The sequence below is a fragment of the Rhineura floridana genome, chromosome 2 (assembly GCF_030035675.1).
Source record: "Rhineura floridana isolate rRhiFlo1 chromosome 2, rRhiFlo1.hap2, whole genome shotgun sequence".
NCBI classification, from domain to species: domain Eukaryota; kingdom Metazoa; phylum Chordata; class Lepidosauria; order Squamata; family Rhineuridae; genus Rhineura; species Rhineura floridana.
In genome coordinates, this window is record NC_084481.1 from 104,468,633 (window position 1) to 104,495,411 (window position 26,779).

At 42.2% G+C, this 26,779-nt stretch overlaps 1 protein-coding gene across 11 annotated transcripts in view; it reads left to right on the plus strand.

The window, feature by feature from the left end:
- Nucleotides 1–26,779, plus strand: part of LOC133376937 (sodium/hydrogen exchanger 10-like) — a 238,936-nt gene that overhangs the window by 63,680 nt on the left and 148,477 nt on the right. For 7 of the 11 annotated variants that reach the window (XM_061609941.1, XM_061609934.1, XM_061609937.1 and 4 more), the window contains 3 exons: nt 21,850–21,966; nt 24,920–25,081; nt 25,209–25,308. In XM_061609941.1, the coding sequence (XP_061465925.1) occupies nt 21,850–21,966; nt 24,920–25,081; nt 25,209–25,308 (379 nt within the window). The remainder of the gene's footprint in view (nt 1–21,849; nt 21,967–24,919; nt 25,082–25,208; nt 25,309–26,779) is intronic. The other 4 variants (XM_061609938.1, XM_061609943.1, XM_061609936.1 and 1 more) reach the window with 3 other exon arrangements.

The following is a 26,779-nucleotide window of genomic DNA, read 5'->3' on the forward strand; positions in this document are numbered from 1 at the left end:
GAGAGAATGTCTCAGAATCCCTACTATGGGTCTGGCAAGCCTGCCTCTAAACGTGGGAACATACAGTCACTAGGAATATAGATAGTTGGGTGTGTACAGATCACAGGATTAATTGCGTGCCTGGCATAAAGGTTGCGGATGTCACCCATTATCTAAGTAGCCTGGTAGATTGTGTTGGGGAGGAGTCAGTGGTTGTGGTGCATGTTTCACAAATAACGTGGGGAAATGTAGTCATGAATTCCTGGAAGTAAAATTTAGGTTGCTGGGTAGGATGCTGAAAGCCAGGACTTCCAAGGTAACTTTCTCTGAAATGCTACTGGCTCAACACTGAGGATGAACCAGACAGGCAATGTGTGGATGAGACAATAGTGTCAGGAAGAGGGATTTGGATTTGTTAGGCACTGGGGAACATTTTGGGACAAGCCAGGCCTGTAGAAAGGGATGGGCTCCACTTGAACTGGGATGGAACCAGACTGTAGGTGCTTAAAATCGAACAGGTGGAAGAGTAGTTTTTAAACTGATTGTGGGCGGAAAGTTGACAGGATGTGTTGAGGGTACTGTTCAGAAGAACTCTCCCCCCAGGATGAAGATGAAAAACTTGATATAAATTTAAATGGAAGAGGTGTAGAACTTAGCATTGTGAGTGCAGCAGCACAGGATAGCTATTTTGAAAAGCCAAAGCACTGCATACCAGAACACAAATGCCAATGACATTCAAAGAGAGACACTGTAGACAAGTATTTATATGCTTAGACTAGAAGCTTCTGAGCCAATATGAGAGAACTGGAGTACTTGGTCTTAGAGGACAGCTTTGATATAGTGGGTGTAACAGAAGCCTGGTGGAAGGGAGAGAACCAGTGGGACACAGTTATCTCTAAATATAAGCTCTATAGGAAGGACAGGGAAGGATGTACTAGAGATGGTGTTACTCTGTATGTCAAAGAAAGCATTGGGTCCAGCAAGTTAGAAATCCCAAAAGGGCCAGACTCTTTCACAGAATCATTGTGGGTGGTGATACTGGGCCCTAAGAGTAATTTAGTACTGTGGAGATGCTATCATTCCCCTGATCAAAATGCTCAGGAGATCACAAGATGAAACCAAGGAAGCATCTAGACTAGAAAATATTGTAGTAATGGGTGATTTAAACTACCCTCACATAAACTGGCTACATATGTGTTTCAGTCACAAAAAAGAGGTAAAATTTCTGGGTGCTGTAAATGGCTATGCCCTAGAACAGTTGGTCATGGAACCAACCAGAGGAGCAGCAACCCTGGACTTAATCTTAAGTGGCACCCAGGACCTGGTTAGAGGTGGAAGTGTTATTGAACCAGTTGGGAGCAGTGAACATAATGCTATTAAATTGAACATACATGTAAATGGCCAATTGCCAAGAAAATCCAACATGGTCACATTTGACTTCCTCAAAATGAGGGGATGGCTAAAAGGGAAGTTGTGAAGCAAAGTGAAGAGTGTAAAATCACTCCAAAATGCTTGGAGTTTTTTAAAAACAGTATTAGAAGCTCAACTGGAGCCAATGCCACAGAGCAGGAAAGGTACTACCAGGGCCAAGAAGATGCCAGCGTGGTTCATGAACAAAAATGCTATTAGCAGCAAGAAGGCATCATTCAAACAATGGAAATCTGGACCTAATGAGGAGAACTAAAAGGAACACAAAGTTTGGCAAAAGAAATGCAAGCAGGCCATAAGGGATGCTAAAAAATAATTTGAGGAGCACATTGCTAAAAACATAAAGACCGACAAAGAGCTGACAAAGCGTCAAGGCGAGTTAAGCAGCAGAGCGAGTTCGGCAGCAGGGCGAGGAGGCCAGGGCCCCTCACTCTGCCCGTCTGTTCCCTGACCTCAACTAAACCGCAGTCTCCAACCCATTGCCGTAATAAACCTTAAACAAAACTATGCAGGTAAGAAGCCAGCAGGGGTGTGGGGGCTTTCCAGTGTTTTGCACCGCCTGCAGCATGTACGACTATCTGCCTGTTGGACAGAAGTCGTGGGTGTGCTCTCGGTGCAATGAGCTCCTGGCTGTCCGGGAACGACTTCATTTCCTTGAGGCCAAGGTGGCGGACCTGGAAAAGCTGAGAGAGGCAGAGAGGTGTGTGGAGGAGGCCTTCAGGGACGTTATAGCTGTGTCCCACTCCAAGGATGATAGCTCTCCTGCTATCATGGAGAACGATGGTCTCGGGGAAGGAGAGCATCCAGCTGAGGAAGAGGGAAACGATCCCTTAGAAGGGACCCATTCCTTGGGGGATGAGCAGCTATCCTCTCGTGCCGAGGATATATCTCCAGGGGGTGGAGGGATCCTTGTAGTGGGTGATTCGATCATTAGGAACATAGACAGTGGGGTGTGTGATGGGCGTGTAGACCGCAAGGTGTTTTGCCTGCCTGGTGCGAAGGTTGCGGATATCGCCCGTCGTTTAGATAGTTTGGTAGACAGTGCTGGGAAGGAGTCAGTGGTCGTGGTGCACGTTGGCACCAACGACATGGGGAAATGCAGCCGTGAGGTCCTGGAAGCAAAATTTAGGTTGCTAGGTAGGATGTTGAAAGCCAGGACCTCCAAGGTGGCTTTCTCTGAAATGCTACCGGTTCCACGCGCAGGACCAGCCAGACAGGCCCAGCTTCGCAGTCTCAATGCGTGGATGAGACGATGGTGTCGGGTGGAAGGGTTTGGATTTGTTAGGCACTGGGGAACGTTTTGGGACAAGCCGGGCCTGTACAGAAGGGACGGGCTCCACTTGAACCAGAATGGAACCAGACTGCCGGCACTTAAAATTAAAAAGGTGGCAGAGCAGCTTTTAAACTGACTGAGGGGGGAAACCCGACAGGAGCTGAGAAAGGTCCGGTTCGGAATAAACCTCCCCCCTGGGATAAAAACCAAAGAAATGATGAAATTTTAAAAGGGGTAGGCCTAGAAGTAGGCATTGTGAGAGCAGGGGCACAGGATATAAATTCAGAAGAGCAAAATTACCACAGGCCTAACCACAAGTGCCAAAGACACTTGAAGAGAGACACTGCTTACAAGTGCCTGTACGCTAATGCTAGGAGCCTGCGAACCAAGATGGGAGAACTGGAGTGCTTGGTCTTAGAGGAGAGCATTGATATAGTGAGCATAACGGAGACCTGGTGGAATGGAGAAAACCAGTGGGATACGGTTATCCCTGGATATAAACTATATCGGAAGGACAGGGAAGGACGTAGTGGTGGCGGAGTAGCTCTATACGTGAAAGAAGGCATTGAATCCAGCAAGCTCGAAACCCCAAAAGAGGCAGACTCCTCCACAGAATCGTTGTGGGTGGTGATACCATGCCCCAGGAGGGACTTAATACTGGGAACGATCTATCGTCCCCCTGATCAAAATGCTCAGGGAGACCTTGAGATGAGATATGAAATTGAGGAAGCATCCAAACTAGGAAATGTGGTAGTAATGGGTGACTTCAACTACCCGGACATAGACTGGCTGCATATGTGTTCCAGTCATGACAAAGAAGCAAAGTTTCTAGATATTCTAAATGACTATTCCCTAGACCAGTTGGTCATGGAACCGACCAGAGGGACGGCAACCCTGGACTTAATCCTCAGTGGGGACCGGGACCTGGTGCGAGATGTAAGTGTTGTTGAACCGATTGGGAGCAGTGACCACAGTGCTATTAAATTAAACATACATGTAACTGGCCAATTGCCAAGAAAATCCAACACTTCCGGGAAGGGTGACTTAGCCTGTGCCTGCTTTTGAGACGGGCTCCTGCCTCAAAAGAAGCTTATTCAGATATATCAGTCAGTTTTTTCTTTTTTTTTTGACTGATTAAACTTCTCCCGGGTAGGGAGAAACGAAGAGATTAACCTCAAAGCCTATTTTTGTTGGGACGACCAGATCTCATTAATTTATGGGACGAGGTCCAGCCGACGAAGGTGGGACGGATTTTCAACAGCAAGCTCTATCTGTTAAAGCGAACGTTCATCTTATCTTCTAAGAGAGAACGCACTAACAGGCAAGCACCCTTCTTTCTATATTTTTCTTTTACTTGACTTAAATTGTTGCTGTTTAAAAGAGATTTGCCAGATTGATCGGTTTTTGACATCTCACTGGGGAGCCGTAACTTCTCTCTGCTACGCACTAATTAATAGCTTATCTCTGTTTTTGTTGCAAAAAGCTGTCCTGGATTTGCATTCTAAAGATATACACAGAAGAGGGATTTCTATTCCAGATTTTTATTTTGAAAAATATTATACTGTTTTGAGACTACTCTCTTTTTGGTCTATTTAATTTTGACGAATCTGTTTCTTGACGATTGCCATTAATTGTTTCGATCCTGGGAACTGCATTTTGTTTACTTAACTATTGGAGAGATAAGGCTGTCTGCTCTGTTTATACTGTGATGTCACCAAGTTTGGAGTATTAACCCAATTGTTGCTGAAATAAGAAGTGGTTTTCCTATATTTTTCTTTTAAAATGGCAATTAAGAAAGTGGCTGAGAATCTGGAAATAACTATGTTTCAGAAAATAATGGATGAGATTGAGATAACGAAAATTGAATTGAGTAAAATGAAGCAGGAGATTAAAGATATAAGGGTCCCTGTGAGAGAGGTGACCCTGGAAGGGGTCCCTGTGAGAGAGGAGACCCCGGAGATTGGAACAGGGGTCCCTGTGAGAGAGGAGACCCTGGAGACTGGAATAGGGGTCCCTGTGAGAGAGGAGATCCCGGAGATTGGAACAAACGTGGAACAGGAACAAGATTTGGAGTCTATGGACTTTAGAAATAAAATCTATTGTTTGGAACTCAATGTTATCTCTGAAGAAATTAATGAAGATTCTAGAGATAAAGTTATCAATGGCATGGATTATCTTCTGGACTGGAATGATGTGATGGAGCCCAATATAGAGAAATTCTATGGAATTAACTGCAGCCATGTGACAATGGAAAAACTTTTAAGAGATGACCCAGTGTATTTTGAAAAAAAGAACAGAGATATGATTTTACAGCAGTATTTCAGCAACCTATTCAGAATGGATGGCAAGAAAATATTTGGGATAGAGGTAATTCCCATCAGACTCTTACTATATGACTATGGCTTTGACAGCAAGATTATTATGGAATACTGATAATGGAAGATTGGATATTGAAATTACTGGACTTAACAAGACTACTGAAGATGGAAGATGGAAAATGGAACTAATAGAGATAATAGAACAATGGCTACTGAAATTACTGAACCTAACAGATTCTGATGTGATGGATTAATTGAAATGTTTATTTTGACTATGGTTATGACAATAAGATTATCATAATTAGTAATGAGATGGATTAATCGATATGCTTATCTGGAAAAAAAAATTGATAGATATATTTCTTAAAGAATTGAAACCTCTCTTTGACTTTTTGTGGAAAGAATAAAGTAATGTTTATGAGATTTGATGATTAAGTAAGATAACTACTGGAGGAAAGTGATTTTATAATATGACTTAAGAGACAGGATTGTTATATATTATAGACTTATAACTGATTTGATCTTTGACAAATGGGAAGTCAATATTTTACTCTTTATTTTTTATTTTTGTTTTTTTTTCTTTTTTTTTCTTTTTGTTTAACTATTTTTGATTTTGTTTTTTGTCTTTGAATGTTTTATGATTTTGTCTTGTATGTTTTATGAAAATCTGAATAAAAATTATTGAAAAAAAAAAAAGAAAATCCAACACGGTCACATTTGACTTCAAAAGAGGAAACTTTACAAAAATGAGGGGATTGGTAAAAAGAAAGCTGAAAAACAAAGTCCAGAGGGTCACATCACTCGAAAATGCTTGGAAGTTGTTTAAAAACACTATATTAGAAGCTCAAGTGGAGTGCATACCGCAGATCAGAAAAGGTACCGCCAGGGCCAAGAAGATGCCAGCATGGTTAACGAGCAAAGTCAAGGAAGCTCTTAGAGGCAAAAAGTCTTCCTTCAAAAAATGGAAGTCTTGTCCGAATGAAGAAAATAAAAAAGAACACAAACTCTGGCAAAAGAAATGCAAGAAGACAATAAGGGATGCTAAAAAAGAATTTGAGGAGCACATTGCTAAGAACATAAAAACCAACAACAAAAAATTCTATAAATACATTCAAAGCAGGAGACCATCTAGGGAGACGATTGGACCCTTGGATGATAAGGGAGTCAAAGGTGTACTAAAGAACGATAAGGAGATTGTAGAGAAGCTAAATGAATTCTTTGCATCTGTCTTCACAGTGGAAGATATAGGGCAGATCCCTGAACCTGAACTAACATTTGCAGGAAGGGATTCTGAGGAGCTGAGACAAATAGTGGTAACGAGAGAGGAAGTTCTAAGCTTAATGGACAATATAAAAACTGACAAATCACCGGGCCCGGATGGCATCTACCCGAGAGTTCTCAAAGAACTCAAAGGTGAAATTGCTGATCTGCTAACTAAAATATGTAACTTGTCCCTTGGGTCCTCCTCCGTGCCTGAGGACTGGAAAGTGGCAAATGTAACGCCAATCTTCAAAAAGGGATCCAGAGGGGATCCCGAAATTACAGGCCAGTTAGCTTAACTTCTGTCCCTGGAAAACTGGTAGAAAGTATTATTAAAGCTAGATTAACTAAGCACATAGAAGAACAAGCCTTGCTGAAGCAGAGCCAGCATGGCTTCTGCAAGGGAAAGTCCTGTCTCAGTAACCTATTAGAATTCTTTGAGAGTGTCAACAAGCATATAGATAGAGGTGATCCAGTGGACATAGTGTACTTAGACTTTCAAAAAGCGTTTGACAAGGTACCTCACCAAAGGCTTCTGAGGAAGCTTAGCAGTCATGGAATAAGAGGAGAGGTCCTCTTGTGGATAAGGAATTGGTTAAGAAGCAGAAAGCAGAGAGTAGGAATAAACGGACAGTTCTCCCAATGGAGGGCTGTAGAAAGTGGAGTCCCTCAAGGATCGGTATTGGGACCTGTACTTTTCAACTTGTTCATTAATGACCTAGAATTAGGAGCGAGCAGTGAAGTGGCCAAGTTTGCTGATGACACTAAATTGTTCAGGGTTGTTAAAACAAAAAGGGATTGCGAAGAGCTCCAAAAAGACCTCTCCAACCTGAGTGAATGGGCGGAAAAATGGCAAATGCAATTCAATATAAACAAGTGTAAAATTATGCATATTGGAGCAAAAAATCTTAATTTCACATATACGCTTATGGGGTCTGAACTGGCGGTGACCGATCAGGAGAGAGACCTCGGGGTTGTAGTGGACAGCACGATGAAAATGTCGACCCAGTGTGCGGCAGCTGTGAAAAAGGCAAATTCCATGCTAGCGATAATTAGGAAAGGTATTGAAAATAAAACAGCCGATACTATAATGCCGTTGTATAAATCTATGGTGCGGCCGCATTTGGAATACTGTGTACAGTTCTGGTCGCCTCATCTCAAAAAGGATATTATAGAGTTGGAAAAGGTTCAGAAGAGGGCAACCAGAATGATCAAGGGGATGGAGCGACTCCCTTACGAGGAAAGGTTGCAGCATTTGGGGCTTTTTAGTTTAGAGAAAAGGCGGGTCAGAGGAGACATGATAGAAGTGTATAAAATTATGCATGGCATTGAGAAAGTGGATAGAGAAAGTTCTCCCTCTCTCATAATACTAGAACTCGTGGACATTCAAAGAAGCTGAATGTTGGAAGATTCAGGACAGACAAAAGGAAGTACTTCTTTACTCAGCGCATAGTTAAACTATGGAATTTGCTCCCACAAGATGCAGTAATGGCCACCAGCTTGGATGGCTTTAAAAGAAGATTAGACAAATTCATGGAGGACAGGGCTATCAATGGCTACTAGCTGTAATGGCTGTGCTCTGCCACCCTAGTCAGAGGCAGCATGCTTCTGAAAACCAGTTGCCAGAAGCCTCAGGAGGGGAGAGTGTTCTTGCACTCGGGTCCTGCTTGCGGGCTTCCCCCAGGCACCTGGTTGGCCACTGTGAGAACAGGATGCTGGACTAGATGGGCCACTGGCCTGATCCAGCAGGCTCTTCTTATGTTCTTATGTTCTTATGTTCTTATGACAATAAAAGATCTTTTAAATACAGAAGGGCCCCACTCATGTGGCAGGTTACATTCCAGGCCCCTGCTGAAAAGCAAAAACCGCCGGAAAGTGGAACCCTACTTTATTCCAGCCGATGTGCTCCAGCTGACAACGATTAGCTGGAGCCTGGAGAGCTCGTGTGCTATAGCTCATAGCTGTCAGCTGGAGCTCTTGATCAGCCGGAGTGGGAGAGCTCCAGCTGCTGCGCTCCAGCTGACAGCGATCAGCTGGAGCGTGTGAGCTCCCTGTGTTCCAGCTGACAGCATGCTTCAGCTGACAGTGATCAGCTATAGTGCGTGAGCTCCCCATGCTCCAGCTGATCACCCCGCTGGTGCCGCCATATTAGCGGAACGCTGAAAAGCGGGGCCCTACTGTGCATTAGTAGCAGGAGACTGTCTAGGGAGGTGGTTGAACCCTTGGATGACAAGAGAATTAAACGTGTGCTAATGGAGTATGAGATAGCAGAGAAGCTGAATGAATTCTTCGTATCTGTCTTCACAGCAGAAGATATAGCGCATATCCCGGTGCTTGAACTAACTTTTAAAGGAAGGGAATCTGAGGAACTGAGGCATCCAGTGTTGACGAGAGATGAGGTTCTAGGTCCTCTCTAATCTGAGCAAATGGGCAGTAAAATGGCAAATGCAATTTAGTGGTGCTTGTAAACAAATAATTGGTGCTTGTCAGGGTAAAAAGTCTTAATTTCACATATACACTCATAGAATCTGAACTGGTGGTGACTGACCTGGAAAGAGACCTTCGGGTCATAGTGGATAGCTTGATGAAGATGTCGACCCAGGCAAATTCCATGCTAGGGATCGTTAGGAAAGGAATTGAAAATAAAACTGCTGATATTATAATGCTATTCTACAAAGATATGGTGTGGCTGCATTTGGAATACCGTGCACAGTTGTGGTTGACTCACCTGAAAAAGGATATTGTAGAGTTGGAAAAGGTTCAGAAAAGGTCAACCAGAATGATCAAAGGGATGGAGCAACTCCCCTATGAGGAAAGATTGTAGCGTTTGGGGCTTTTTAGTTTAGAGAAATAGCGAGTAAGAGGTGACATAATAGACCGGGGGTGGCCACTCCGTGGCTCTCCAGATGCTGCTGAACTACAGCTCCCGTCAGTCTCAGCCAACACAGCTCATGGTCAGGGATGATGGGAGCTGTAGTCCAGCAGCATCTGGAGAGCCATGGAGTGGCCACCCCTGTGATAGAAGCTTATAAAATTACACATGGCATGGAGAAAGTAGATACAGAAAAGTAGTTCTCCCACTGTCATAACATTAAAACTCATGGACATCTAGTGAAGCTGAATGTTGGAAGATTTAGGATGGACAAAAGAAAGTATTTCTTTACACAGCTCATAGTTAAATTAGGACTTGGCTCCAAGAGGAGGCAGTGACGGGTACTAATTCAGATGACTTTAAAAGACGAATACATGGAGGATAAGGTTATCAGTGGCTGCTAGCCATATGGCAGTGTTCTGTCTACATAGTCGGAGGCAGCATGCTTCTGAATACCAGCTGCTGGAAACCCCAGGAGAGGAGAGTGCTGTTGTGCTTGGGTCCTGCTTGTGGGTTTCCCATAGGTATCTGGTTGACCATTATGAGAACAGGATACTGGACTAGCTGGGCCAATGGCCTGATCCAGCAGGCTCTTTTTATGTTCTTCATTCATGCATAGAATTCACCTAGAAACACAAGGACATCAAGGTTACCTGAAAGATCATCTTCTCCTTCATTGCCTGGTAAGGGCGTTAAAATCACCTTGACAATTAAGTGGTATACAACGATGACTATGACTGTTATAAAAGTTAAGGATTATTGTCTCTGGATTTGTGAGGGTAGTATGTAGATTGTAAATCTGGTGTTTGCATAAGAGGTGCTAATTATCATGCAGCCATGAGTTGCAAATTGCAGGCAACAATATTTTCTTATGGCACCATGGAATGTTGAAAATTCTCCGAGAATTTTTCCTCCAAAGATTATATTTCTGTGCCATAAAGAATTTGAATTTCTTTAACTTTGCTACCTACATGAATGCTTGTTTCTCACCCCCCCAACAATTGCTATGTATTCCTCTATTATTTTTTTATTAAAAAATCATATAAATGGTTGATACAATAAGAAAAATTAGAGTATTACTGTATACTGTTGATTTCATGTTGCTGCTTTCTTAGTCATTCCATTTTAGATGTTGGTAGGAGTACTGGGCTGAATTTTTTTTTATTGCATTTGTATACTGCCCCATAGCTACAGCTCTCTGGGCAGTTTGCGACAATTAAAAACATTAAAAACAAATACACAAATTTAAAAACACATTTTTTTAAAAAAGCACTTTAAAAACACATGCTAAAATGCCTGGGAGAAGAGGATAGTCTTGACCTGGCACCGAAAAGATAACAGTGTTGGTGCCAGGCACACCTCATCAGGGAGATCATTCCATAATTTGGGGGCTATGAATGAATGAATGAAACTTTATTTTTACCCCGCCCTTTTTACAAACTGGAACTCAGGGTGGCTTACAAATAAAACTACATGTAGTTGGAAACATACAAAAATATACAATTAAGGTACAATTAAACTATATGCAACCTTAAAACCATGAAGCAGGCACTTAAAATATTAAAAAACAATTTAAAAAATACAAATAACAGCATAAAACAATAAAACAAACCTTGTAGAGCCCAATCCTAAACACCTTCTGAGAAGACCCTCTCCCTTGTTGTCAGCCTCCCAGCTTCCCTCAGAGTAGGCTTCCAGAGGAGGGCCTTGGATGTTGAGCATAGTGTACAGGTGGGTTCGTGTCGGGAGAAGCGTTCCATCAGGTATTGTGGTCCTAAGCCGTGTAAGGCTTTATAGGTTAAAACCAGCACCTTGAATCGAGCTCAGAAACATACAGGCAGCCAATGCAAGCGGGCCAGAATCGGTTTTATATGTTTGAACCGTCTGGTCCCTGTTACCAATCTGGCCACTGCATTTTGTACAAGCTGCAGCTTCTGAACCGTCTTCAAAAGCAGCCTCACGTAGAGCACATTGCAGTAATCTAACTTAGAGGTTAACAGAGCATGGACAACTGAAGCCAGGTTATCCCTGTCCAGATAGGGGTGTAGCTGGGCCACCAACCGAAGTTGGTAGAAGGCACTCTGTGCCACCGAGGCTACCTGAGCCTCAAGTGACAGAGATGGTTCTAGGAGAACCCCCAAGCTACGAACCTGCTCCTTAAGGAGGAGTGCAGCCCCATCCAGGACAGGTTAGACATCCACCATCTGGTCAGAAGAACCACCCACTAACAGCATCTCAGTCTTGTCTGGTTTGAGCCTCAGTTTATTAGCCCTCATCCAGGCACCGGTTCAGCACATTGACAGCCTCACCTGAAGAGGATGAAAAGGAGAAATAGAGCTGCGTGTCATCAGCATAATGATGGCAATGCACTCCAAAGCTCCGGATGACTGTACCCAACAGTTTCATGTAGATGTTGAACAGCATAGGGGACAGAATTGACCCCTGCGGAACCCCATATTGGAGAGTCCAGGGTGCCGAGCGATGTTCCCCAAGCACCACCTTCTGGAGCTGACCCGCCAAGTAGGAGCGGAACCACCGCCATGCAGTCCCTCCCACTCCCAACTCAGCTAGTCTTCCCAGAAGGATACCATGGTCGATGGTATCGAAAGCCACTGAGAGATCAAGGAGAATCAACAGAGTCACGCTCCCCCTGTCTCTCTCCCAACAGAGGTCATCATATAGGGTAACCAAGGCTATTTCCGAGCCAAAAGCAGGCCTGAAACCTGACTGAAATGGATCCAGGTAATTGGTCTCATCCATGAGTGTCTGTAGCTGGCCTGCCACAACTCGTTCAAGGACCTTGCCCAGAAATGCAACATTTGCTACTGGCCTATAGCATAAGTATAAGATTTTCTGGGTCCAGGGAGGGTCTTTTCAGGAGTGCTCTCACTACCACCTCTTTCAGGCAGCCAAGGACCACCCCTTCTCGCAGAGAGGCATTAATCACTTCCCTGGCCCAGCCGGCTGTTCCATCTCTGCTAGCTTTGATTAACCAAGATGGGCAAGGATTCAGCACAGAAGTGGTTGCATGAATCTGTCCAAGCACCTTGTCAACATCTTCAAGCTGTACCAACTGAAACTCATCCAGGAAATCAGGACAAGGCTGTGCTCTGGATACCCCGTTTGATTCACCTGCTAAAACACTGGAGTCTAAGTCCTGGCGGATGCTAAAGATTTTATCCTGGAAGTGCCTAGCAAATTCATTACAGCAGGCCTCAGATGGTTCTACCATGTCCTTGGGGCCAGCGTGTAATAGCTCCCAGACAATTCTGAAGAGCACCGCTGGGCGGCAAATTGATGATTTGAAGGTGGCAGCAAAATAGTTTTTTTGTTGCCCTCACTGCTCCTAAATACAGCTTACCATAGGCACTTACCAGTGTGTAATTGCATCCCCCAGGAGTTCATCTCCATCTGCACTCAAGCCATCTCCTATATTGATTCATCGCTCTCAGCCCTGGTGTATACCAAGGAGCCATATGAGCTCTACACAGGAGAGGGTGCTCAGGAGCAATCATGTCAACTGCCCGGGTCATTTCTGTATTCTACAGTTCAACCAGGGTTTCGACAGGAGCACCAGCTCTATCACCGGAAAACTCCCCAGAGCCCTTTGGAAACCATCCGGATCCATTCGTCTCTGGGGGCGGACCAACTTCATAGGTCCCCCACCCTTGCAGAGGGGAAAGGCCACTGTAAGTTTAAACTTCAGCAAGCAGTGATCTGTCCATGACAGAGGGACTGATGTAAGGCCCCCCACATTCAGATCACCATCTCCATGTCCAGTTGCAAAAACCAAGTCTAGAGTATGCCCTGGTACATGTGTTAGGCCAGTGGCATATTGGGACAGTCCCATGGCTGTCATGGAAACCATGAAATCCTGAGCTGCCCCTGATAAGGTGGCCTCGGCATGGATGTTGACATCCCCCAGAACCAACAGTCTGGGGGATCTCAACAGTACACCCGAGACCACCTTCGTCAGCTCAGCTAGGGAGTCTGTTGGGCAGCGGGCTGGGCGGTACACCAACAGAATCCCCAGTCTATCCTGCTGACCCAACACAACGTGTAAACACTCCAGACCAGTAGTCACATGTACAGGGTGCTTGCAGAGGAAGATGGAGCTCCTATAGACCATAACAACCCCCCCGACCCTCAGGTCTACCCTGATGCTGAACCAGGTACCCTGGCGGAGATATCTGGGAGAGACTGACTCCTCCCTGCTCACCCACCCAGGTCCCTGTTATACATGCCAGATTGGCTGCCTCATCCACAATTAAATCATGAATGAGGGAGATCTTATTAGGCACCGATCTGGCATTTAGGAGCAGCATCTGGAGGTCTGAGAGCTGGCTGATGGGGCAACCAACAAACCTGCGGGTGTGGGGAGGAGTGGAACAAGGCACAGTCATTAACTGTCTGGGCTGCGTTCCCCTTACCTGGCAAGTCCTCCTCACAACGCCTACCCATCACTACACTAATTGGGGGCCCCTCAAATCTGCTTTAAATTGTTCTCTTCTGGGCACCAGCTGTGAAGTGGATTGTTTTGTGAGGGACATATTGTAGTGGGGTGGCGAAAAGAGCTCTTTTGGGAGTTAAGAGCGGGATCTTCAGGCAAAACACCAACTTTCCCTTGGGAGCAGTTTCATTTTCATGCTGATCTTGCTGTATGACTTTGTAGTTTGATGAGAGTCAGGGGCAGGGAAACAAACCATGGCTAATAAATCATGTAGTGTTTACATATAACAGCAAGCCTGTGTTAGAACAAGCCAAGGTTTTTAAGCCAATAACAAACCATGGCTTATGATCATGGTTTGTCTGGAACAAACCATGGCTAAGCTATTGGATTGGGTTCACACTAACAAGCCATGGTTAAGCAAAACTAACTATGGCTTAGTGTTATGTGTGAACCAGACCATTCTACTAACCATAGAGTTTTTGCCATTGATTTGGTTCACATATAATGTGAAACAAAGATTTGTTATTACAAAGGTAAGCCTTGGACTCTTGGGCTCCAGTTTATTCCCTAACTTGTTTCTTGGCCATCATAGCTTGCTGTTAATTCCTAAATGATGTATTGTGGTTTCCACTTGACCTCCAAACCAAAATTAGAAACCATGAGGCTTTATGATCCTGGTTTGGAACAGAAATGTAGCCATGGTTTATACTATTTCAGATTAATAGCAAACTATAGTTTGGCATAAAACAAAAAGTAAAGAAGGGAATCAGCACATATGGGGAGGAGAAAGCACATGAGTTCAAACCTCACTTAGAAAATCATAGAATCATAGAATAGTAGAGTTGGAAGGGGCCATAAGGCCATCAAGTCCAACTCCCTGCTCAATGCAGGAATCCAAATCAAAGCATTCTCGACATATGGCTGTCCAGCTGCCTCTTGAATCACTCCAGAGAGCCCACTACCTCTCTAGGCAATGGTTCCATTGTCGTATGGCTCTTAACAATTATGAAGTTTTTCCTGATGTCCAGTTGAAATGTGGCTTCCTGCAACTTGAGCCCATTATTCCGTGTCCTGCTCTCTGGGATGATTGAGAAGAGATCCTGGCCCTCCTCAGGGCTCGATGTTACATGTTAACTAAGTCATTGTGTCTCTATTTCTGGAGTGTTAGATATTTCAGTAAATAATAAACCACTTACGTTTTTTAAATATGCAACTAAATGAGAAGCATTATTGTGGCCTCGGAAATGGCATCAGTAGAGCTTTTACTTCATAATTTTAAAGAGAGCTCTCTCTAGGGCCTAAACACTACAAGAATTATTTGATAACTTTTAATCACATATAGAGTTAAATTATCAAGAAATACAAGAAGTTACATTTTATTACTGTAAAGATGTGACCTGCATTTGACTTACCATCCTTTGCCTAAGGTTCATAGACAATAGCTCAGATAACATGGAAATACAACCATATAAGGAAAAAGCTGGATGTTTAACTTGCTAATATACAAAAAGTACCATGCATTAAAGTAGTAAAATGTGAAATGTTTCTGTTAACTTTTTTAAAAAAACACTGGATATAAGATAGGTTCACGATAATTAGCCGAGGAACTGTTTCAACCGCTCTGCAAACTCAGAGGTTTGAACAACTTAAAGGAAGATAAGATAAGAACTTCAGCAACAGCAATGTAAGTAAATTGGATGGCATAAATAAAAAGTGCACTGAAGGAAAACCAAGACTTACAGTTTGTCAGGACTGCGAGTTCTCTCACTAACTGCTAACTGGGGAAGTGCTCCCAATTTCTTTAAAGTCGCAGCTCTTTGGAAATCCTTGTGACCTCAGAAGCACAATGGTCCTTACCTGAAAGGGATATAGGGACTTAGGTATTATCCCACTTGCTGGGAATACCCTTTTAAATGTGAGGGATAGCCAAACGAAAATTACACAGTTCTTCAGCAGGGCAGAAGAAAGGGAGGAGGAAGATGAGATTTCACATTCCTCGAACTCCCCAAATACTAACCTAGAATAATCATTGGATTTTCAAAACAATATTCTTGACCTAAATGAGGACTTTTCCTTTGTGAATCTTGCCTTTGAGTTGGCTCTAGCTGAGAATATGGTCCCTTCAGAGACAATACGGCAACCAAAAAAGGTCGATCAAATAAATGAACTGATGCTGAAGGAAACTTTGGAGCTGGCTTTTAATGATGGGAAAGGAATCCTAAAAAAGTCCCCTACTCCATCTGAAGTAACAAAACAGCAAGAGGTAGCAAGTACATCAGAAAGTATACTGGAAGTGCCAGTTCAAGGTTGGATCCTTATGATAATGAAAGATCTTGAACATATGAAATCCTTCTAACAACCTTCTAACTACATTGGTTGAAATTTTTAAAATGTCTGGGTGGAAATTTGGAGATGCAGACACAGCAATTGAGCCAAGCGAAATCAAGGTTCAAATAAATGGGCCTACCCGAAAAGTGACCAAAACGAGAGTGAGGAGAAATCAAAATCTTTAAATCTAAAGAAGAGAACTTTAAAGAAAAGTAAAAACATCAAAAATGCAAAGCCTGTGCACTACAAGAAGATGGAGTTTGGAAAACTTTTCAAATTGCTAGACAAAGGTCCTAAGCAGAAGGCAGTACAAAAAGTCAAGCAGAGTCTCAACAAGAAAACCAACGGTGATAATCCAAAACAGCACCTTGATACTCCGGCTCTCCCTGTACAGGCCTGCTCATTTACATCTCCACTTACACCAGTACAGGCCCAGGTTCAAGACTGACATGCAGGACCCATGGTCAATAACTTTACTGAAAAGGAAAGCACACAGGAGAGACATGGAAAAGATAACAACTAGAATATAGTACTAAATTGCCAAAAGCTGGTCCTAGTAAACTACCCCAAACCAGACGGGCTCTTATCTCAATATGAACGCAAATTACACCTCCTAGGTATTCTGAATGCAGCTTCCTCGGGCCTCCTTTCTATAGGCGATATTGCCCATGTGGAATACATATTTTATAATTATATTGGTGCACGCGCAGTGGTAACCTTCACTGACTGGGCCTCAGCTAGCGCTGTGTATGACTGCAGAGATGCCCTTTCCGTGAGGAACATTGTAATCTCAAGATTCTTTGAGAATTTGGCCTCTCCTATGGCCTTGGGTTATCATCGGTCTTCACCCCCCAAACATAGACACGGGAAGGTCGGTGGTACCCCAGACCTGATAGACCTTGCCACAGCTGAAGAATCCAAAGAACCTTTCATGGGGCATAAAGATCTAGGTATCCAGGAGCAGGTGGAGAATGTATGCGATAGAGACCATCTAAGGAGACAACACCGTCACAAGGAGAAGGAACCGTTCAACATTGAGGAAAGACAACTATTTGACTTCTTTAGAGCCCTGCCCCATGAGCAACAAAATAAAGTAGTGACCAGACTTGCGTTCCTGAAATCCCATTTGGAAAATATGCAAGTAGAGCAAAACAGATTTTTAAACAAAGAGAAGGTACAGGAGGAGCTTGCCGCATTTTATCAGGCTAATCACCCACCCAAAAATGAGGGATTCATTCAAGTTACCACAGAAATCAATCTGGTAGGAAATAAAAGTGAACAGAGCTGCACCAGGAGGGGCTCAACCCCAACAACATTTACCGGTAATTCAGGGGCAATTAAGGCTGCCACCTGACAGTATATGAGATATCTAGGAGAAGAAGAAATGGGCTCACCAGGGAAGAACACAGCTCTTGCTGGCCCTCTGGCAATTAACACAGGCACTTTATTCTCAAATGTCAGTAGGCTCAGCCCAAGCATGGAAGCTATTAAATACCTGGAGGGAGATACGGGAACATTCATTTCGGAGTGACAAAATATGTCTCCCCCTAATAACGTATTCACCAGCCTGCCACGGCAAAGCCAACCTATTAATCTATCCTGGAACATTGCGGGATGGAGGAACAAATTGGTGGATTTGGATTTTACCCTTTATCTTCAGACCTTTGATATTATCTGCCTTCAAGAGACCTGGCTTCTGGAGAAAAATTCCTTAAATCTTCAAGGTTATAAGATCTGGGAACAACCTACCCAGAAAACTGCTCTCCTAGGCCGTGGAAGTGGAGGCCTGGCTATCCTGATCTCTTCCACCTTAAGGTGCTTGGAATCGAGTTAGCTGGGGCAGCCTCCAGTTATTACCAGGCCTTGATTATCCAAGGTTGCAAGCCAGTTCCTCTTATCTGTATCAACGTCTATCTCCCTTCCAGATCTTCTGGCCCCGTTGATGAGGCCTGGAGTAAACTTGACAATTTGCTTGATAGCCTTTTCACAGACTATCCAAATTACTTACTTCTAATTTGTGGAGATTTTAATGCTAGGATGGGCAACGATTATCCTGCTTTGGAAAAAGCCCTAGGTATAGATCTGGGGGAAGCAGTGAGCATTCCATGAATTTCTCAGGATACTTAACAAGTATGGACAGGCCCTCTTCTTTTTAATTTTTAAATTTCAGCTGGCGTGCCTTAATGGCACCTATTTAGACCACTCGAAGGGGTATTATATATATATAACTGATAAGGGAGCCAGCATCGTAGATTATATATTGGGATCCCCTTCTCTCGTTGCTTATGTGAAATGTTTGTCAATAGAAGATAGATCCGAAAGCGACCACCTTCCAATTAGGTTGATCCTTGATTTACAGGAAATACAATCTGGGGCGCCGACAGATCTAACTATGGCGGGCCACTTATTAGGAGAGAGACGGCTTAAATGGTCTTTGGAAATCGGATTCAACGTTAGGCAGCTCCTGGAAACAAATAAGCTTCAAGAGCTATGACAACTTGCTCTTGAAAGATCCTGGAATATTTGTGAGATTTACCAGGATATAATTGGCATACTTAGACCCCTCTTAATCACTACCCTGTCAGACAAAAACCCTGTAATGCCCCAGTCTTGGTTTGATAGGGAATGCAAGCTAAAGAAAAAGGAGCTGCACAAACTAATAAGGCAGATAAAGAGTATTGGCACTGACGAAACTACTCTCTTTCTGCAACAGCAGTGGAGAGAGATTATAAAATAATGCTCAGGAGGAAAAAAAGGGCCTTTTTTGTTAATAACTGGAAATCCTTGGGTCTCACCCTTACTGAGGGGAACGAGCGCAAATTCTGGAACATTATCCAGGGAGGGTTTGCTCATAATTTTCCTGTGATTGCCCCCCCCCCAATTACACCTGAAGCATGGGTTTCCCACTTCAGTGGCATTTTTGGAAGCAATATAAATACACACCAAGCCATGAACAGAAAACCTTTTGACCTCGCCGATTGGCCGCCTGTTTCCCCCATCGACATAGAGGATCTGATTTCATCTCTTCGTCCTGGTAAGGCCCCAGGGGAAGGCATGATGCCTCCCAAGGTTTTCCTTTTAGACGCCAGTTGGTGGTCTCCAATTCTAGCCAACCTTTTCACACATATCAACTCCACTGGCGAACTCCCCCTAGGGTGGTGCTCTAGTATTGTTGTGCCCATCTTTAAGAAAGGTGACAGAGCTGACCCTCGTAATTATAGACCTATTAGTCTTTTAGATGTGGCCTCTAAACTCTATTCACAATATTTTCTAGTAAACTGCTCGAATGGGATAATAATCTATTGTTCATGATGAACAGGCGGGTTTTAGGAAGGGTAGGAGTACTACAGACCAGGCCTATGTGTTACATCATTTAATTCACAAAACTATAAGGGGACCAAATAAGTCTCTTTATGCAGCCTTCGTAGATTTCGCTTCAGCCTTCAATTTAATAGATAGAGAGCTCCTATGGTATAAATTGGCCAAGACTAATATTGATAAAAGATTACTCTGGTTATTACAACTACTCCACCAGGATAATTCATTGCAGGTGCGAACTGGCCTACAAGGCGCTCTGTCTCAAGCTATCCATATCAACCGAGGGGTGAAACAAGGTTGTGTTTTGGTGCCCTTCCTATTTAATGTGTATATCAATTATCTCATTCCCAGAATGGCATCTCCTTCTCCCCCCCTCCTTCAGTCGGGACACACAAGATTTCAATTTTGCTTTATGCTGACGATTTAGCATTATTATCCTTGAACAAAATTGGCCTTAAAAGGATGTTAGCCAAATTCAGGGAGATCTGCAAGGAGCAGCAACTGACAGTCAACTACTCTAAAACCAAGATTATGGTATTTGGCAAAAGGCCACCAAAGTCCAAATGGGCATTCGATGGGTTCCCTCTGGAGCAGGTCCACTCGTTTAAATATCTAGGTTTGCATTTTAATGAGAAACTGTCTTGGAAACATCACTTAGAAGCTATCAAATTACTGCGCGCCAGATCTGTTGGTCAGCTTAGGGTTTTCTTCCATACCAAAGGGGGGCAGCTAATTAGTCCCGTCCTTAAGGTCTATGCTGCTAAAATTGTACCCCAAATGCTTTTTGGGGCAGAATTATGGGGACAAACATCTAAGCACGCACTGGAAGTTCTTCAAAATAAACTTATGAGACAGTTGTTGGGGCTACCACCAGGGACCCCATCTGTCCACCTTAGATCTGAGCTTGGGCTCCCATCAATAACTGCAAGAATAAACCTTATTTTAGATATTGGCGTGGACTAAATGGGATGGAGGACTTTTGTTTTACTAAACTCTGCTGGTTTGAGCAATTAAGATCTGGAGGTTGGGCAAGGCAGTGCCAGGACAAGCTCAAGGGTTACAATCTTTCCATGGAAAACCTTATAAATTTTAGTTGTCTCGTTCTCAGGAACTGGATTTTCGACCATGATGCTGCTCAAGATAGAGCAGCCATTGCTGTTGTACGCTTCTCTCCCTGGTATCCTTAATTTAAGTACAATCATGCAAGAGCTCATTATTTTGAGTTTCTCACCTTTCCCCAACTCAGAAGGGCATTTACAGAACTCATGTTCCAGCAGATGCCCTCTGCATGTCTCGATGGGAGATACCTTAGAATTCCAGTCACAGAATGGAACTGTATTTATGGGTGTAATCAGATTGAAGATATAATCCATTACTTGCTGTACTGTCCTTTGTATGTGGATCCTAGAGAAAAATTTCTGTCAGATATTATTTGGATGTTCTCTGATCAAACGCTCCAAGAAATGGTAGTGGAACTTTTAGCTGACAAATATTTATATATCACATATTCGGTAGCCCAGTTTGCATTGGCAGCTAAGAAGTTGACTGCTCTACATATTAAGAATTATGCGGTATTATAAAATTTTATCTTTAAGGCCTGAGTGTTTAGCCTTTTAACGGATGTTTTATTTTAATAAGAGCTTTGAGTAAGACGGGTCTTTTAAGCAATATTTTGTATACATTGTTAAGGCCTTTGGCTATATACAATAAAGTTTTATTGATTGATAGATTCACTTAATTGATTGCAAACATACTGTCCACATAATTCAAAACTGATGCCTAAAAAGCTTTGAAAATCGCGTGTTAGTGAACTAAACTGTTCAACTATGAAAATATTGGATCTTTAGATCTCATCTTAAATATTTTAACAGCATGAACAACCAGCTATGGATTTGTGCATTAATACTGAGTTGTGAGCTGTATCATAGCAGCAAGTTATACATTGTATTTTGACATTATTATTGAGGATACAGTTTCATGCATCTTGGGGGTTTCATCTGGGATCTTAACATCACTTAATGGAGTCAGGCCTGTTTTGGACACAACAGTAAACCATAATTTGTCAATATGAGAATAAGCAAACATGAGCCTTGGCTTATGCTCTCACCTTCTCTCATGTGTGCAGGGAGGTGGTGAGAAATTTCCAATCACAATTTACAACAGACTCTTTCCCTCTTTTCTCCAAATATGGGGAACTGTAGTTTGCAGAAACCTTTTTTCATATTCAAATAAAATGCAAAGCAAACAATGATTGGAATGTTCTCCACTGTTGGGAGGCAGTGTGCTTCTGAATACCAGTTGCTGGGAATCGTAATTGGGGAAAGTGCTGTTGCACTTGTGTACTACTTTCAGGCTTTCTGGAGGCATCTGATTGGCCACTTTGAGAGTAGGATGTTGGACTAGATAGGGCTTTGGTCTGATCCAGCACAGATCTTATATAGGAATAAGAAGAGGGGGTGCACGAGTTACAGGCTTATGGTTGCTCATTCCCAATACTCCAAACCCTGGTTTGGAGAATATGTGAATTTCCCCATTTGTTGTAGGTCTTGTTATAGTGTCTTTCTACTTATGAAGCATAAAAATTGAACTTGTTTACTTTGCTATTCCCCCTCCCCCTTTTTAGGGCTTTCGAAAATAGTTGTCAACTTAATAAAAGGCGAGTCTTTGTTTAATGATGCTACCACAGTAATTATTTTTGAATTGTATAGGGACCTTGTAAAACACAGCCATCATGAAGTGGGTAAGTATATTGTGTCCTGTAGTTTTTGCTTCTATAAAAATACAATCCATATTGTGTCATGAGCCCATTTTTAAATATTAAGAGCTAGGGCAAAGCAATACTACTGAAGAAGAAATATTATGGGTTCAATCCTGTGATCATTGGGAGGGCCCCCCCAAAGTAGGAAATCTGCTGCAGAGGTCCTCTCACTGGTGGTAAAATGAGCCACTGTCAAAGCAGTTTTTCTGGTGGTGCTCTGTGGATGGTAAGGGCACAATGGGGGTGCTCTGGGTAGTTCTTGGGCACATTAGGGCAGATCTTTGATCCACTGTATTCAGGCCCCCTTGTTTTTCAGGACTGTTGGCTCCAATGGCTAGTAGACCAATTAGAGTTTTAGCAGAGTTTAGCTTAATGTGGCTTGCTCAGCACTCTGTGTTGCATGGGTGTGATTTTACCTGAGAGAAAGCAAGCTTTTATCTCGCTTTAAATCACAGAGATTTATTTATTTATTCATTCATTTATTACATTTACTGCCATAGCTGAAGCTCTCTGGGAAGTTTACAGCAATTAAAAACATTAAAAACAAATACACAAATTTCAAAACACAAAACACAATTTAAAAACACAATTTAAAAATTTTAAAAACAATTTAAAAACATGCTAAAATGCCTGGGAGAAGGGGGAAATCTTGACCTGGTGCCAAAAAGATAACAGTGTTGGCCCCAGGCGCACCTTGTCAGGGAGATCATTCCATAATTTGGGGGCCACCACTGAGAAGGCCCTCTCCCTTGTTGCCAGCCACCCAGCTTCCCTCGGAGTAGGCACCCGGAGGAGGGCCTTTGATGTTGAGCATAGAGTATGGGTGGGTTCATGTTGGGAGAGGCATTCCATCAGGTATTGTGGTCCTAAGCCGTGTAAGGCTTTATAGGTTAAAACCAGCACCTTGATTCAAGCTCTGTTTCAAAATAAAAAAAGACTACTTTATTAATAGAAATAAATAGTAGACAGGAATGATGCTACTTGTATTTAGCTAACTTAGTTGGAGGCTGCAATGACCATGCTGGACATTGCCCCTCATGCTAGAGAGGAGACAAAAACAATGTGTCTCCTCCGGTGGTCTGCAGAGAAGAGTAACCAGAAAGGTGAGTCAGAGGTGAGAACAGCTACTTGAAATATATCAGTTTACATGGAAGGAAGACAAGATAGAAAAAGATGAGTATAGGTCCGTGGTAGTCTAGCCAGCTAGGAGGACTATCTCTCTCTCCCCATGCAAGAAAACCAAATGGGAATTGCTCTTGTCACACTTCTAACAAGGACAACCCTGTAACTGGGGGAAATCTGTGCAAGCCTGATACTGGCATATTTTCCCGCCCACTGGAAGGAAAAGTCTAGAAAAGAAAAATCAGTGAGAAAGAAAGGTAAAATGCCACTCTTCCCATTTTCTGCTCTGCCCAGCAGGGATTAGAAAGCAGCGATTCCTCCATTATGGGCTCTTCTCTTCCTCTGTCCCTCTCCCCCTGTATTACTCCAGAAATCTCTTAACTCATAAGATTACTACATATAGGCTTTGGGATGTCTAGGCAAAGGCCACAATTCTGTACAACCACGTATGAAAAGGGTAGAAGAATTGTGCAGTCAGAGGCACCTTGAAAATTATTATTATAACAGATCTTATTTATTATTATTATTATTTATTTATTTATTTATTTATTTGTACCCGCCTTTTGGCCAGAAGGCCCTCAAGGCAGCTTACAAGTACATCAATATAAGCATAACAATTCAAAATCAAGTAACATCATTAAAAAAGCAACAACAACAACTATCAGAAAATGTACAATGTACACCATACAGTAACTAGATATAAAATAAGGTAATTCCCACATCATATCATAACAGTTATCAGAAAAACAAAACAAAGCAGTAAGAACAAAAAATCTTCCATGGTCTTCTCCAAGGCAACCCCAAGATGACTCTTAACGTCGCACTTTGCGCGACACCGAGGCACTGCCATAGGCAGCCCCTCTCCTCCATATACCTGGAGCAGAGAAAAAACAGGATGGCAGAGTTGTAGAGTAAGTGGCCACAGCTGCAGCAGCACACAGAGTCCTTCCACTCACACCTTATTTAAAGCATCTAGTCTGTTCACCTGGATGATTGGTGGCATTTAAACCTTTTGAAAGTCCAGGTCTTCTTGATTTTCGTCTTACCATTTCTTATGATAAGCTAGGATTGCAACAAGTCCATTTATTAATAGAATAGGTACATGCAGTGTATTTAGGTTTCTTAGGACATATTTTTCTTTGTGATCAGCTGGAGAGCATTATTCAGTGTGGAGACAGAATGAATTTTTTTTTACAGCTTCATAGTTTTCCTGAAGCTGTTACTAATTTGGGAGCACAGAATAAGATTTTTTGAAAATTTCCTGAAATTTGCAAGCTTTTACACCTCTTGACAAAGTTACAATGTAGAGCTCAATAAACATCTGATTCCTGTAAGCACTGGAGCCTCTCCTGTTCTGCTTATTGAGTTCCCCCACCCTCCTGCCTGCTGGACCTTTATAGCACCTATGAATAGAATAGACCACGTTGTTATTTTAATTGAATTGAACATTGTAGCTGGAATCTGCAAACTGTCAGATCTATTGTACGTGATTATGAGTGGTAGTTTGATTTGTATTTTCTATTTATTTACTACTTTTGTTGTATTTTGCTGTATTTGTTCTCAAATAAGAAATATATAAATAAAATATATATGAAAAAAGTTGCTAGTTATAGAAGTTTCTCAAATGGGACAAAACTCATGTGTTACTGCATAAGTGACCACTAAAAAAAACGGTACAGGTAAGCAATCTGGGTTTCAAGGAAGAGATGGTTCAGGGTACAATTTACTTATGCAACATTAGCTGTAATTATCTTTAAATTGACTATTGTAAAACAAATTGCAAATAACGGAATTTTCTTTTTTTCTTTTATAGTTAAAGAGATTTTTATAAAGTTGATCTTAAAATTCTTTGCAAGCACTGCATTTGGATTTTTGGCTTCAAGATTAGTTAGTTATTGGTTGCAACACATTTTCAATGATGGAGTAGTTGAAGTAGTTTTAAGCTTCTCAATGGCATACTTAATTTTCTTCTTGGGTAAGTTAATATTATTCCTATCAAATGCAATGCATAACATTTACCTTTTAGGAAGCAGTCATGTCTAATAATTAATAAAATGAAATGATATCTGTTTTAATTTTTCCCTTTTTCTTTCTATCCTTAGCTGAATGGCTTGGAATGTCAGGAGTTATTGCTCTTTGTATTTTGGGGCTTCTTTTAGATTCTGTAAGCTTTAGTCCAGGAATGGATATGTTTCTTTATAAGTAAGTGCTTTTAAGTGTTTATCGTTAAATTTCTGTTTGAATCATTTTGAAAACATCTGTGTTAGCTAAATTTCTTCCTTTTACATAGCATGTAAGGAATATGCACCTATAGGTCCTTGTAGAAGATTGGTAAGACAGATTTCAGCACTTTATTTTAAATATGCAGTACTAGGGGCTGTCGCCCCTGCACACTTTGCATGCCATCCCACCACCTAACCCCAGGAATGGCAACCCCAGGTACCCCACCCCCCTCGCCAAGCTCTTCCAGTGCCACCAGCCTTGTGGCTGCTTGTTCTGGTCAGTCAGTCACCCACCTGCCTGCCTTGCTCACTACATCAGCCTTGTTCTGTTGGTCCGTGCCTCAGCTACCTGGCAGCATTGTTTCTCATCAAGCTGCAGTTTGCAGCACCACCTCTTTGTGGCCAAGCAAACTACAGTGTGATGACTTTTTACATTTTTATGTATACAGAAAGATATGAGGTTGTATTCAACTGAGTCCTAACCCTAAGTTAGTCATGTCTATTAACTTCAGTGGGTCTACTCTGAGTAGGATTAGGTTTGAATATCACTCTCTTGTAAAACAGATTCTCAGTGACAAATGTAACTTAAGTGCTGGCAGACTTGAAATAGCCACAAGAAGTAATTGATTAATAAATTATTTTTTGCTTTGAATAATAATTTTTAGAAATGTAGCATAAATAAGCAAAGCACACCAGTTGCTTGAATCATATCTGACTGGCTTATTAGTATAGAAGTAAAATTCATGGTCAGATCTTTCAGCAGTTTGAGGATGCATCTAGGCATGAAGTGGGAGATCTGTAATCAGAATCTACTAGCTTAAAAATTAATTGCGACCGATGGAGGACTACAGATTGGATTAAGACTGCACCATATGGAAGACCTTTTTTCTTCTTTTGGAATGTACAGCATTTAATTAAAAATGTTGCAACTACAGTATATAACATAATATTATAAATTCACATTATGTATTCTATAGTGGTCAGAGTTATATTTTTAGGAATCTATAAGTTACATTGTGGTTAAGACTTGTAGTTTTACCCTTCTGAAAGTCCCTGTTCTATCACAGTTTTGTATGGTCAGGCACAATAGCCTCAATTGATGAAACACTTGGATCAAGTTATAACCAGTTTTATTGCAAAAGGATCCCGTACACAAGTTTAGTATCTTACAATTTTAGCTACCCAGCTCATTAACATACATAAACATGCATGAAAAGCAAGGAAGACTATCCATCCCTTCCACATTTTAGCAACTTGTCACTGTTGAGTAACAAGGGTCATATCACTGATTATACATTTTATGTGAACTGTCACTTTTAGCCAGGGCTGTGGAGTCGGTACGCCAGACCTTCGACTCCGACTCCTCTATTTTTCTACTGTCCGACTCCAACTCCAACTCCTTCATAAATGGCAAATGTATATTAACTAGTAATAACACATTTACTGTAGTA